The 15,582-nt window shown below is 40.8% G+C and overlaps 1 protein-coding gene across 2 annotated transcripts in view; it reads left to right on the forward strand.

Moving 5' to 3' along the window:
- Positions 1 to 15,582, forward strand: part of CAMK4 (calcium/calmodulin dependent protein kinase IV) — a 280,284-nt gene that overhangs the window by 154,516 nt on the left and 110,186 nt on the right. For both annotated transcript variants that reach the window (XM_005212128.5, XM_002691014.7), the window contains exons 3-4: positions 4,103 to 4,165; positions 6,446 to 6,528. In XM_005212128.5, coding sequence (XP_005212185.1) covers positions 4,103 to 4,165; positions 6,446 to 6,528 — 146 coding nt within the window. The remainder of the gene's footprint in view (positions 1 to 4,102; positions 4,166 to 6,445; positions 6,529 to 15,582) is intronic.

Consider the following 15,582-nt stretch of genomic DNA (forward strand, 5'->3'; position numbering starts at 1 on the left):
GGTTGCAGACCCCGGGCTCTGGGCAGGTGGGCTCAGTGGTTGGGGCCGTGGACTCTGCTGCCCTGCAGCACGTGGGGCAGGGGATGAGCCGTACCCCCTGTGCTGGCACCTGGGAAGGCCCTGCCCAGGTGTTTGGAAGGGAAGTCAGAAATGGGAAGGCAGCAATATCATCTGGAACAGGAGACACACTGGGGAGATGTCAAGTGAAACGGCTATCAGGATGCACCCCGTGTGGCCGCCCAGCCGCGGCACCTTCGGGGGAACCACCCCTATGGTTTAGCTGCCTGGGGGCCTCTAGACTGTGTTTTGAAAAGGTGACAAGTGACTCTCAGCTAATCTCTTGTGGGAAAGATGTTCTGACCTCGATTGCTTTGTCCTTGGCTTCTCAGCCGTTTGACTGTCTCCTGTCTTGTTTGCTTCTCCCTTTCAGCTTCATTCCTGCTGGATCCCTCAGTTGTCCTCACCTTGGCCTTAGTCCAGGCTTCTCACTCGGTTTACTCTCTGGACTGATGACTTTACACACCCCAGTTTTCTCTAGCTTCCTCTTTCTAGGATTCTTCCTGGCCTCCACTTGAGTCATGACCTGCATTCAGTCTGGGCTGCAGCATTCAGGCGAGCAGGGAGGAGACGGTATTCACATCCTTCTTTCATTTCAATTATTACTACAGTTTTGTTTTTTTCTAGTTTCTGCTTTCAGATGTGTAATGTTAAGGTTTCTGGAGTAGTGGTTCTCAAACTTGTGGGCTGTAGAAGCCCTTTCTACTCTCTAACTCACTGAGAATCCCAAATAGCTATACACATTTACTGACACAATGGGAAAGAACCCACCTGCAGTGTGGGAGACTCAGGAGATGTGGGTTTGACCCCCTGGAGGAGGAAATGACAACCCACTCCAGTATTCTTGCCTGGAAAATGCATGGATGGAGGAGGCTGGTGGGCTGCAGTCCCCGGGTGACAAAAGAGTCAGACGTGACTGAGCAACCGAGCACACACACACATCTACTGTATTAGAGACGGAGAGTCTCTATAAGAGATGAAAGAACTTTAAGTAGTAACTAAAGCTATAAGAGTAGTAAATCCAGTTCTAGCATATTTTAACATAAATAATATTTACAGTGAAAAATAAGTTTATTTTCCAAAAGATAAAAATACTTAGAAGAGTGGCATTATTTTGTAAATCTCTTTATTATCTGGCTCAATAGAAGACAGTTTAATTCTCAACTGCTTCTGCACTCAATTTGTTTTGTTTCAAGTATAGAAAAAAATATCTAGTCTCACCCAGATGTGTAGTTGGAAAAGGGCAAGTCTTTTATATACCTTGAAAAGAGTCTTAGGGACCCAGAAGGGTCCTCCAATCATACTTTGAGAGCTACTAATCTTAAGTATAGTGGGAAAATAATGACCCTTTGCAAAATTAACTTTAAAGAAAATTAATTCTGAATTAAAAACAAACAACTACATTAGAAGAATGTTATTCCAAATAATCTAATCTGTTATGAATATTTCCAGAGTTTAGGTAATTTTCAAAGAACTAATTTTTGAAGGCATCCCAACATTTAATGTGTTGACATAACATGATAAAACCACCACAGTATTGTAAAATAATTAACCTCCAATTAAAATAAATTAATTAAAATAAATAGATTTGCTTAAAATTCACATTGGTATTAAAAGATTTTACTATATCATGTGAAAAAAGTTAAAGGATATCTCTGATACTTATTTGAAATGGATCAAAAATTATGAAAACAAGGAAGAAAACCTTGTATTATGTGAACACTAAATGTGTAATAAGAAAAATAGGTTCGATTGTTAACAAATCTTAATTTAGAGACACATGTTCTGAAACTTTTTTAAACATCACACAGTAATGAAAAGAAATATATATATATATATTTGTATTAGTGAGGAAATTCAGTTTGTCCTATGGAGAAGATAGTGATTAAAAAAATCAATATTCATTGGATGAATTCTTCCTGTGTGAGACATCTAAAATCATCAGACTCAGAAGCAGAGAGCAGGCTTGTGCTTCCTAGGGATGGGTGAGAAGTGGGTGGGGAGTTGTTGCTCAGTGGGTATCAGGTTATACAAGGTCAGTAAGGTCCAGAGAGCTACTCTAAACACAGCGCCTATAGTTAACAGTAAGGTATTGTTCGCTTAAAAATTTGTCAAGAGGGTAGATTTCACATTGAGCATTCTTAACGCCCCCCACACACACAACAAAGGGACATGGGAAACTTCTGGAGGTGATGGATGTATTTATTACCTTGATCATGGTGATGGGAACTTGTGTCCAGATTCACCACATTGTATACATTGATTATGTGTGGGTTTTTGTATATCAATTATGCCTTAGCAAAGCTAGAAAAAATGTTAAATTTTTAAAATAATTAAAAAATTATCATGTATATGGAGATTTTCCTCAATAGCATCTGCAGAGCTGAAATGGAGTGTGAGCCAAGAGCTCTTCGGAAGAAATCTGTCAGTGTCTGCCTGCTTTAGCAATGCCTCTCTCTGTCAGAGATCTCCCATCTGATGCAAGTAGGATGTCTTTTGTTCAATAGCAAATTTTCATGAAATACATGATTTTTTTCACTGGGTAAAAGAACTCGTATAGCATTTTCCTCTAACACCACATCACCCCCAAACCATGCTGTCTACATGCCATGGGTCAGGCTCCCAGATGTCACCGAGTGGCCACCAGCAGCCCACACACATCACGCTAGCATCGCCTGTGCACACTCAAGCAAGACTTTCTTCACTTTATTTTAACAATAGTGTGACTTTTAATGGCTAATAACTTCAGCCCACTGAGTGATAGCAATATTTTGACTCATAGAAAAATAATTCTCCATTGAACAATGAAATTTTTAAAACAAAACTTGTTTACAGCTTATGTTCTTCTTATGGCATCTTATAGAGGAGTTTTATGCCCAAAATTAGATTATAATCTTCCTCTGAAAAAGATCATTTTTATCTGTTTTTTTTTTTTTCATATGCCTGGCATTGTTTAATAGGAACCTGAGTACATACAAAGCTGTATTAAACCCTTACTATGTGGCATGCATTCATTACATATACATTCACGAGAGGTCCTTGACTCCCCTGGTTCCAAGGAGCACGTTTTCTTTTTTTCAAATGGCTCAGATTTGTAAACTTTCTTCTGCCTGAGATATTTGGAGAATGTGATGAAAGCTGTATACCCTCTTCCATCCCAGAAAACACATAGGTCTGAGGAACTGCTTTATCCAAACCTGTACTCCAGTCTTGCATATAGAGTCGCTATTTCCTTAGACCCCCTACTTTCCTTCAGCTTCCATCACTAGGCATCAAGCAGCTCCAGCTAGTTTCAGTAGAAGAGGAGACTCAGTAGCTCACACAGTGAGAAAGCTCAGAGGGCAGACTCGCTTGTGGGCAACTGAACCCAGTGGGTCACACTGTCAGCAGTACCCACTCTTCCTCTTTAGCAGCGTCGGCTCTGTTTTCAGGGACGTGGTCTCCAAACGGCATCAGTAACAGTCCCTGGTAGTGGCAGACTCCATCCTCTTTTTCTCTCCGAATTTCAGAGGAAAAGAGAACGCTTTGTTGATTATTTGAGTAAAATGTCGGGGGAGGCCTGACTGTGATGACTTGATCTGTTGATTCTCTGACTCAGTCACTTTGGCTGGAGAGCGAGTCTTCTGACTGGTCAGGCCGGGTTATACACTCACTTCTGTGGGAAACAAGCAAGTGAAGTGACTGCCAGCTCCAATGCGTTTGAATCAAGGCTTTTAAAAGAAAGGAAGAGAAAGAGGAGGAATAGGTTGAGAAGCACTTGTGCCTGAGTGGTGATAGGGATGACTTTTGACAGCAGAGGAGCCACGTAAAGGATCTGATGAGTTGTGACCCTTATTAGCGAGTTCCCTTCATGTCTGAAGCAGAGGGGAAAGACATGCAGCTGGGCAGAAAGGGAAGAAGGTAACATATAAGAAAAAAGCTTAGAAATTCACCTCTGCCATTGACCTGATTCATCCAGGTGGTTATTGCTATTTCTGATTCTCTGCTACAATGAAGAGATTCTAAGGTGGGAGTATCTTTCATTTTCTCTCATTTTGCCTTTTAGGTGGACAAAAAAATCGTAAGAACTGAGATAGGAGTTCTTCTTCGCCTCTCACATCCAAACATTGTAAGTGGTTTTTAGCCTACTATTTCAAATAATCTGCAAAGTAACCGAAAGAGATTTTTGTTCTTTACTGTCCATTCTGATGATAAGAACTCCTTCTTTCACCACTAGTAAGTAGCCACCTTGGCCTAATTCTTGTCCTTATCTGATCTTGTCTTTCAATTCTTTAACTGAATAAATCTTAAGAATAATACCCCTTGAAAGAGTTTCAAAATGGGCAGACCAGCAATATATACCATCGTTATTTTCATGCATAAAAGGATAACTGAAATTGGAGAGCTTTTTTTCACTCTAATAAAACACAGGCTTTTTCCTTTTGTGTGCCTATCTTATTAATACGCCATTGCTGAAAATGCCTGTGAAGAAAATGCTTTGCTTTCCAAAGTCATTTGAGTCTCCTGTGAGAGAGTATTTGCTTCAGAAATAATGCAAAGATTAAAATAAATAGCGTGCTTGAATGGGGAAAATAAAACGTGCTCCGAAGCTCTGCTCTAGGCTATATCCAGATAAAGGCAACAAGGGAAGAAGGGCTGGGGGAGCCTCCTTAAGCCAGTGAAGTGAAAAGAACAAAGTCATTTTCTGGGCCATAACTTGTTTTTATAAAGTGAGCCAGTTACTTAAAATATTTTATTCATTTCACTGAGAAATTTGTGGTGTCTCAGAGGATGACCGGCATGCTTCGGCTCAAGGCAAAGTGCTTACAAGTTGTTTATTAGTTAGCAGTTCAGTCAGAAAACTTGAATATGCTGGTCTAAACAAATATTTTTCTTACGAGAAATCAGAAGGTAGGCAGTTGTTAGCAAATAGCTCCTCAGTGATGTCATCCAAGACCCATCCATTGGTTCTCCCATCTTTTGTCCTTTTTCCTGATCCGAACTTGGGATCTAACCCACCCCTCCGCCCGCCCCCTGCATTGGAAGCATGGAGTCTCAGCCACTGTGCTGTGTGTGCTTAGTCACAGTCGTGTGTGACTCTGTGACCCCGTGGACTGTAGCCTGCCAGGCTCCTCCAGGGGATCTTTCCAACCCAAGGATCCAACCCAGGTCTTCCTCATTGCAGGCGGATTCTTACCATCTGACCCACCAGGGAAGCCCAAGAATACTGGAGTGGGTAGCCTATCCCTTCTCCAGAGTTTCTTCCCAACCCAGGAATCGAACTGGGTCTCCTGCATTGCAGGCAGGTTCTTTACCAGCTGAGCTCTCAGGGAGGCCCCTTAGCCACTGTACCCCTAGGGGGCTCCCGCTTTCCCGTCTTCAGGGAGCAGCTTTCACCTCCATGTTTCTCCCTCGTGGCCCTAAAATGGCTGCTGTACAGTCTTCACAAGTCTCCAGGTCTGTGTTCAAGGCAGAAGGGAGCGGAAAGGTTTAACCAGCAGAGTCTGATGAGAAGCATAAATGCTTTTCCAAAATTTCCAGTTGCAGAATTCTCTTCAGATTTTACTGGCCAAAGCTGGTCACACAATCACCCTAACCTGCACGAAGACTGGAAAATTAAGGACCTGGGTTATCATAAATGGCTTAGATTAACCATAATCCATAATTTGAGACTAGGTACCTTGCTTCCCTAAACAAGAGTTCTGTTTGCAGTAAAGTAGGGAGAGAAGGGCTTTGGGTAAGCAGTTAACAAAATTTGCCATATACAGTCACCACTTTACATTATCTATCTTATTTCTTTCAAAGAGAAGTCAATATGAAATTTTCCTCAAATATATATGCCAGTCCTGGTCACTTGATTCTCAGAAGGAAAGTATCCAAAATTGGATGGATTATCTGAATATCATGAAAACCCTGTTATGATCAGTCAAATCACTATCTCTGTTACTTTTCTGAGTGTTCTTTTATCTACCAGCAACTCTTTAGCTGTTAAGGGATTCCCTTTCTGTGCTGATAGAATTTAACCTGGTCCATTCTGTCTCAGACCCCTAATTGAAGTCCTGTTCTGAGAAAAAGAAACATTCGCATCTCTACCAGTCATGATGGTTTCAAATGGTTTAGGAAGTTTTCTTTGCCTCTGGTTTGTTTTTTTTAATTCAGTTGAAATTCAAACATTTGGATGATTTGGCAAAATTTAGGAAGCACTTCTAGGGCAGCTATCTTTAGCTATCAAAAGGGGAAATATAGAAGTTCAAAAGGATCTTTGAACACATGAGGTGACTGATAAAAAACAACCAGAGAGTGACAGATGACTGCCTGCGACTAGAATAAGGAGCTGTCGTAACCATAGTTTTAACGATTTCCTAAGGATGAAAATAAAAAATTTGTGATTTTTTATATCTTTTCCCAGATAAAACTTAAAGAAATATTTGAAACCCCTACAGAAATCAGTCTGGTCTTAGAACTCGTCACAGGAGGAGAGCTGTTTGACAGGTGAGTGGGTCCTGGAAGTGTAGCTACAGTACAGTTTTGCATCCAATCACAAAAAAATAACTGAAGGGAAATTTCTCCTGAAATTCTTCATAATGACATGTTATACCGGTTAATAACTTCTACTAAGATAAATATTTGATAAGATGTGGGTAAATGAAAATTTGGGATGCTTAGTGAATGAAAAAAAAACATTGTGCTATTTACTTTTGCAAACATCTACTTTCTACATACAAAACAATTTCTAAAGTCATACTAAATCTAAGCTCAACAGTAAGATTCAAGAGGATATTTTGTGAGAAAGTATTTGATGAAAATTATAGATAGTTAAGCGTGTATTATAATAGTATTCTTTGTTACGATCCAAAGCTCATGAAAATCGATTCTCTCCAAATGATTGTTTCTGGGCCTACTTTCTTTATAGGCTCTTTAAAGAGTTCCAAGTTGCAGAGAAAAATATGTTCTATTATATCCAATTATAGCCAATTTTAGTTGTCTGTTCATACATTCATCACTCAAAGCAGAGCTTTGAGGGTGCAGGGAGTATGTCTGGAAATCTGGTAGAGCATAATACAGACACGTTATTTGTGCAAGTTTTAAGTTTGTGCATGCTTTAAGTTTCCATAGCTCTCCCACCCTCCTCGTCTTCTCAGAATTCCCTCTTTGCCCTGATGTGGTCTTGGGAGCTCTTTGCTGTGCTGATCAGGGTAACTAAACAAAAATTAATTTGGAAGAAGACAAAGGAACTGAGTAGGCTTATATTAGAAACGGTAAGAAACTGCAGTTTCTGTGATGTAAACATCTTATTGGTTGAAGAATGGGTGAAGAGATATGTGGACTGAAGGCAGAAGAGAGGGTGAGGACCACTGATGTAGCCTGAACGCCTGGAGCACAGTAAATTCTCAGTAAATAGTTGCTTCATGGGTGAGTGTGTGAGCAGCTGCTGCAGTGAGTGGCCTCAGAGGAGAAAGATGCCTAGGGGAAGCAGGCTTAGAATGTGCTGGAGAAAGGCATGCCCTCCCTTCCCCCCTCCCCAGCTCCACCCAGTTAAATTTGCTGCCTCTTCAAGAGCTTGCAGAAGTCTTCAAAGTTGTCACTTTGAAGACTGAAAGTAGTTGTTCAGTCACTAAGTCCTGTCCAACTCTTTATGACCCCACAGAGCCCACCAGGCTCCTCTGTCCATGGGATTCTCCGGGCAAGAATACTGGAGTGGGTTGCCATTTCCTTCTCCAGGGGATCTTCCTGATGCAGGGTTCCAACCATGTCTCCTGCATTGGCAGGCAGGTTCTTTACCACTGAACCACCTGGGAAGCTCCATTTTCAAAGGTCTGTCTGCTTTTAATGTTACACAGTGCAGATTTTGACCTTCAGATCGGAAGGAGCAAAATGGCCTTGATTGGAGCCACATATATATCTTCAACAGATAGATAATTTTGTTCAGATGTATATTAAAGTTTCCTTAGAACAGGTTATGTGAATAACCAGATTTTAAAAATTATAGCATTTACACTGTGTTCATTCTTTATAGATAAATGAATCACCTGAGATACGTAAGCATAGGTAGGCTCAACATATACTTATTGTGGGATTTGGTTCATAGCCAATTGGACTCATGTTGTAAATCCTGACTTAAGGAACAAATGACTGACTCAAAGTGGTTTGCTTAACTTCTCCGAACCTCAGAACAAATTTGAAGCTGTTGTGTGATGCTAAGGAAGCCAGGACACTCTGATCTGCTCTAAAGACAGCTTTGTCTTAAAACCATTGTGTTCCCTTGTGCTTAGTCAAGACTCCTCTGGACTAGTTCCTTTGAATGTTGCCTAAATTTGTCCATAGTTGTCCTTTTTCAGCGCTTCTTAGCTTACTCTTTCATGGACATATTCCTTCTTCAGGTACATTAATAGGGTCAGATTATAGTTAGATCCTGCTGGCTCTGGAGTCGTGAAGTCTCCCTAAGGAAGACTGACACATTTCTCTGCTAATTGTGGTCTACCAGAGAAAAACCTCCCGTTCTTTGTAAATAATTCCAGGACAGGAATTTTCACAATTAAGTAAATAGTATTTGCTCTGTACCTTCTTACCTCTGTTTGTTTCAGTCATTTTGGAAATAGGAGTCTCTTTTCCCTTCTCCCCAGCCTTTCTGGGTCTCTCATCTTGTAATCAAGTTGATTTTTATGGGATAGAATTAATTCAGCTATAGATAAGAATGAAAAACTAAATGTCAATAAATTTCATTTATAATGATAAATATTCAAATTTAGCAGAGGACATCTAAAGAATGGTAGACAGCCAGTAAAGCACTCAACTAACTACTCTATGAACTCTTAGTGGTCGTAGATGATAGACTTTTCCCCCGAAAATGTTGTCCACATGTCTGTTGCCATATCTGAGATAAATGTGGTTTCTCCATTAAGTTACTTAATCCTACAGTTATCTTTAAATTTGGGTCAAACTGAAAATATATCCTGCATTATTATCCACTTACTGCTTGCTTTCCTGAGAGATCAAAATCATAATATGGTCTCTTTTTCCTGTACTTAGGTCAAAACCCAAATTTATTTAATTGTAATAACATAAATTCATTCCTGGTCTAATGATGACTCTAATAATATATAATGAATGAACTAATGGAGCAATTGATGAAGAGATAATTATGTTAGCCCATTATTGTCAAATGGTGTATGACTATATTTTATTAGCAAAAGATCTATGTTGTTGCTAAAAACCTAAACCTGATAAGTATAAATGAAATCTGCTATTTTCATGTAGCATATGAATAGTAAATTGCAAGGGACAATGGATTACAGTTTTTGGAATAAAATCAGTGATATTTTGTGCCCAAGGAAATTCCCCCCAAAAATCTGCACAAAATTACAATATCATGAAAAAAATCTCCACAACATTTTCTTCTCCATCTTTCTCAATCTAGTTACAATTCTTATAAATTTATTGAACTTTTCAAGTGGATAAGGTATGAGATAACTTAAGAGTAAATTTCCAGTTTTTTTTTTTCCAGAAAATGATTGTATTATAAGGCAACTAATTCAGCAGTATCTTTCTGGTCTTCTAATTAAAATTTTTTAACTTTTTGTTTTTCTTTTCCTGATTTTTGTCTAACTCTAGTATCAGAATATCTTGTGAATTTTTTAATTTGTCTTTTTTCTGCTTTCTCCTTGTGTTTTTGCTTGCCAGGTTATGCTTGTTCACATGTCAAACATTACTTATAAAAGGTTTTAGAATTTAAGGCTTTAAATGCTGTTGCCTCGAAAAAAGCAAATTTTATTTTGCTCCAGTAGGCAGTTAAGGTAAGGAACAGATCACTGTAATCTAATCAGGCATTGGACTGATTCAGAGCTGGGTTTCCTGAAAGCAAATCTATTTCTTGTCAGCTCTTATAGGTTTTGCCCTTTCAGATCAGATCAGATCAGTCGCTCAGTCATGTCCGACTCTTTGCAACCCCATGAATCGCAGCACACCAGGCCTCCCTGTCCATCACCAACTCCTGGAGTTCACTCAGACTCACGTCCATCGAGTCAGTGATGCCATCCAGCCATCTCAACCTTTGTTGTCCCCTTCTCCTCCTGCCCCCAATCCCTCCCAGCATCAGAGGCTTTTCCAATGAGTCAACTCTTTGCATGAGATGGCCAAAGTATTGGAGTTTCAGCTTTAGCATCATTCCTTCCAAAGAAATCCCAGGGCTAATGTCCTTCAGAATTGACTGGTTGGATCTCCTTGCAGCCAGGGGATTTTTGCCAAGGATCCCCTTCCTTGGCAGATCCTAAACGCCAGCTTCTGTTCCCTCTACCATATAAGGTGGCCTGTCAGCTGCTGATTTAGAATTCGTTAATGCCTTTAAAGAAAAAGCATAAGCATCAGATATCAGGTTTGCTTTTCTTTATTTTTCATCTCTTCTAGAGCTTGGCTCCTAAAGCCTTCACTTCCTTGGTAGCTCTGTGGTGTCTTCAAGTATACTTTATATTTTATTTAGCTGGTTTTCATTTTTTTTTACCTGTATGCTTGTCCACCCCACCACTACTGAGAGCAAAAATTCAGTACATATGGTTTAAAAGTTCTTTCACAGACAGCAGTGTGTCTTCCTCTTTTATGTCAACCCTTGGGACAAGCAGGATGAAAAGCACTGTCCCACTCTGCAGATGTGGAACCTGAGGATGGAATGGTCTTCCCCACATAGGCAGTCGGTCTGTCTTCTGGTCCAACTCTTCCTCCCTATATGGCCTCATTGTCTTTCTTTTTAAATCCAGTTAGGCTGCAGTCCATGGGGTCGATAGGAGTCGGACACGACTAAGCAACTTCACTTTCACTTTTCACTTTCATGCATTGGAGAAGGAAATGGCAACCCACTCCAGTGTTCTTGCCTGGAGAATCCCAGGGACGGGGGAGCCTGGTGGGCTGCCGTCTATGGGGTCGCACAGAGTCAGACACAACTGAAGCGACTTAGCAGCAGCAGCAGCAGCCCCTTTCAAATTATTTATAAGAGAATAAACTGCTGTTTGTTTTGTTTAAGGAGAATCCCTGATGTATTGCTTGAAAAGTGAAAGTGAAGTCGTTCAGTCGTATCTGACTCTTTGCAACCCCACTGACTGTAGCCTACCAGGCTCCTCCATCCATGGAATTTTCTAGGCAAGATTACTGGAGTGGGTTGCCATTTCCTTCTCCAGGGAATCTTCCCAAACCAGGGATTCAACCCGGGTCTCCCGCGTTGCAGGCAGACACGTTACTGTATGAGCCACAGGGAAGCCACTTGGCCTTGTATTGCTTAGTCCTGTGCAAAAAAGTATTTAAGTTACTCATCTTTCAGGTTTTTCTAAGGCATTATTCTCATTTTTTTTTTAAGACCACAAACTGTAGAAATTGATAAGTCATACAGTCAGGCCTGAAACTCACTACAAACTTTTTTTTTTTTTCATTTCCCCCAACTGAAAATATTCTCTTGCAAGAAAATAATCAGTTGTCAATATGCAGGAGAAGTAGTGGTTATATTTGGAGATTATGCATGTAGCTCCTTAATTACCTGACAGAGTCCTAGTATTTCAGTCCTGATAGTCATTTCTACTTCAGCATTCCTGGGTCTCTGCTCTTGGTGGAAATAAATGGAATTGTCAGGATACAGTTATTAGGAAAGAATCCTAGAAATGGAAATTAGGGCTTTTCTCCAGTCTTCATGGAGTTGTGTCATGGTTGGTTTTATGGTTAACCAAACTCAGAACACATCTGAATTTGTGCAGACTGTTGTGTCAAAAAATTGTCATTAATGTTGAAATGAAGATACATAAAATCTTACTGTCTAAAAGGATAATTAGCCACTATAATGAGGGCCATTTTTGAATGCCTTTTAGAGTCCTGGCAGTGACAAAGCATTTTACTAACCATGATCTCATTTAATTCTCAACAGCAACACATATAAAACTTAGGCCTTGATATATACATATTTTGTAGACCAGATAACTTGAGGATCAGAGAGGTCCATTAACCATTAGGTCACTCAGTTTACAGTGGATCTAATAACAACAGCAATAATTAAATGGAACTGAACTCTAGTATGTCAGATTCCAATGTATATGATTTTTCTAACACACCATACTGCTGCTATGTAAGCAGATGCTAATATTCTTAATATTTAAAAATGAAACTTCAAATTAGTGACATAACATTTTATTCTGCTTAAGTGTGGCTTAACTTAAACATTAATATGTGTATATATAAATACATATTCTCTTTATGTAGTTTTATCTGTCTACATATAAACAAAACGTGCTTTGATTTGGAGTGGATTTAAAGTCTACTTTTTCAGAAGCTTGACTATAAAGGGAAAAATAAGTGAGGCAGAGAAAGGGATGCAGGGTAAATGGAGGCTTAGTCACTGTTTTAAACTGGCCCACTGGTAACACATTAATTTGCTGAAGGAAGGAGCCTACTGGATAGGGAAGCAGAAGAGATCTGAGAGGGACTTTTATTTGGAACATCCCGGAGATGACCCTAAGGGAATAAGATCAGAGTCACATAAAAGGGTTGTTTTAGAAAAAGTTTCTATCTTCCTCAGAAGCATAAAGAGTCAAGCTGCAGAAGGGTCAAAGGACCTAGAATAGTCACAGCAGAAAGGAAGAGGAACACACAGGACTTACTACCGGGGTGGGGTTGTGATTCAGGCCTATTTACACGCTAACATATTAGTCTGGTGCACTTCCGCGAGTGCTGGGGAGAGGGTTGGGACGCCTGAGCGGAGCCCCCTGGGCAGTGCAGCAGGCTCAGATGGGCGCCTGTAGGCGGAGAGTGCGTTCCAGGAGCGGATGTGACATGAGTTCATAAGCAGAAAATGAAGAAGGAAAGTGAACCGAGGAATAGCATTCAACCACGAAAAGCAGTGTTTCTTTGGTATATACTGTGTATGTCTCTTTTCTGATGTCTTTTTGAGCCTTCACTTTCTCTGCCATTGCAGTAGACTCCTACTGGCGTTAGTTTCACTTTTGGCCATCCCTCCATCCGTCAGTGTTTAAGGCACAGCTTTGATCCCAGTTTAGGGGCTAGAGCCAGACATCCTGGAATGTGAAGTCAAGTGGGCCTTAGAAAGCATCACTACGAACAAAGCTAGTGGAGGTGATGGAATTCAAGTTGAGCTATTCCAAATCCTGAAAGATGATGCTGTGAAAGTGCTGCACTCAATATGCCAGCAAATTTGGAAAGCTCAGCAGTGGCCACGGGACTGGAAAAGGTCAGTTTTCATTCCAATCCCAAAGACAGGCAATGCCATAGAATGCTCAAACTACCGCACAATTGCACTGATCTCACACGCTAGTAAAGTAATTCTCAGAATTCTCCAAGCCAGGCTTTAGCAATATGTAATCCGTGAACTTCCAGATGTTCCAGCTGCTTTTAGAAAAGGCAGAGGAACCAGAGATCAAATTGCCAACATCCGCTGGATCATGGAAAAAGCAAGAGAGTTCCAGAAAAGCATCTATTTCTGCTTTATTGACTATGCCAAAGCCTTTGACTGTGTGGATCACAATCAACTGTGGAAAATTCTTCAAGAGATGGCAAAACCAGACCAGCTGACCTGCCTCTTGAGAAATTGGTATGCAGGTCAGGAAGCAACAGTTAGAACTGGACATGGGACAACAGACTGGTTCCAAATACGTCAAGGCTGTATATTGTCACCCTGCTTATTTAACTATATGCAGAGTACATCATGAGAAACGCTGGACTGGAAGAAACACAAGCTGGAATCAAGATTGCCGGGAGAAATCTCAATAACCTCAGATATGCAGATGACACCACCCTTATGGCAGACAGTGAAGAGGAACTAAAGAGCCTCTTGATGAAAGTGAAAGTGGAGAGTGAAAAGGTTGGCTTAAAGCTCAACATTCAGAAAACAAAGATCATGGCATCCAGTCCCATCACTTCATGGGAAATAGATGGGGAAACAGTGGAAACAGTGTCAGACTTTATTTTTTTGTGCTCCAAAATCACTGCAGATGGTGACTGCAGCCATGAAATTAAAAGACGCTTACTCCTTGGAAGGAAAGTTATGACCAACCTAGATAGCATATTCAAAAGCAGAGACATTACTTTGCCAACAAAGGTTCGTCTAGTCAAGGCTATGGTTTTTCCAGTGGTCATGTATGGATGTGAGAGTTGGACTATGAAGAGGGCCGAGCACCAAAGAATTAATGTTTTTGAATTGTGGTGTTGGAGAAGACTCTTGAGAGTCCCTTGGACTGCAAGGAGATCCAACCAGTCCATTCTGAAGGAGATCAGCCCTGGGATTTCTTTGGAAGGAATGATGCTAAGGCTGAAACTCCAATACTTTGGCCACCTCATGCGAAGAGTTGACTCATTGGAAAAGACTCTGATGCTGGGAGGGATTGGGGGCAGGAGGAGAAGGGGACAACAGAGGATGAGATGGCTGGATGGCATCGCCGACTTGATGGACATGAGTCTGAGTGAACTCCGGGAGTTGCTGATGGACAGGGAGGCCTGGTGTGCTGCGATTCATGGGGTCGCAAAGAGTCAGACACGACTGAGTGACTGATCTGATCTGATCTGATCTAGCCCAGAAGGCTACTTGCTACTTTCAGTTCTTTGAAACATGACCAGAAACCCCCTCATAGTCAGGCCTTATCCTGCTGTGTCAGGTTCACCACCTGCTTTATTCTCTTCTCAGGCCATTGGGTCACAGAGAGTCAGACACAACTGAGTGACTGACAGAAGCACACACACACACATGCCTACCTTGTTAACCAGAGGAATTTTTCGTCCTTCTCAAGGAGCTCACAGTCTAAAAGAGAGAAAGTAAAACTAATATGGACCCAAATATTATTTGTAATACTACCAACACCTCCAAAAATGTGTACTGGAGCTTATAGAGACAACCATACTATCACAAGTTTTAAAAAAATAAAGGAGGGCAAGAGATAAAAAAACAATGATAAGCATCAGTAGTACAGAGAAAACCTATCACAAAATACTTTGCATTTACTACAGAATGGTCACAAATTTGGGTGTAAGGATTCATAAATGCTATAACTGGGGCATAAACACAGTCCATTGGTTACAAATTAAGGGGGTCTTCTATGCCAGAAATGACTTCAGGGAGCTAATAAAGCCTTTTGAGCTGAATCTTAAGTAGGAAATAGGAAATCAGCAGGTGAAGGGCAGAGAGATGGGAGAGGGATGTCCAGTGCAGAGCATGCTGGGTGGGGGTCCATCTTGGGAATTATTCTAGACAGCAAAGCAGTTCCTGTATACCTGTCAGATGGATGATTGAATAAACTCTATGCTCTTGGGCTATTTATATAGCTTTGGGTCAGGCTTTTGATTTGTAATATGAGAGTTTGCACTGGGAATCCCTTAGACCCATTTCCAGATCTGCAATTTGATTTGGCCTCTTCTTTCTACGCTGTCAGCTCCTTTGCCAGCACCCACAGTGATCCATGGTTCCCTCACTCTCTTGCTCAGTTCAGTTCAGTTCAGTTGCTCAGTCGTGTCCGACTCTTTGTGACCCCATGAACTGCAGCACGCCAGGCCTCCTTGTCCATCACC

Source organism: Bos taurus, chromosome 7, assembly GCF_002263795.3.
Source record: "Bos taurus isolate L1 Dominette 01449 registration number 42190680 breed Hereford chromosome 7, ARS-UCD2.0, whole genome shotgun sequence".
NCBI classification, from domain to species: Eukaryota; Metazoa; Chordata; class Mammalia; order Artiodactyla; family Bovidae; genus Bos; species Bos taurus.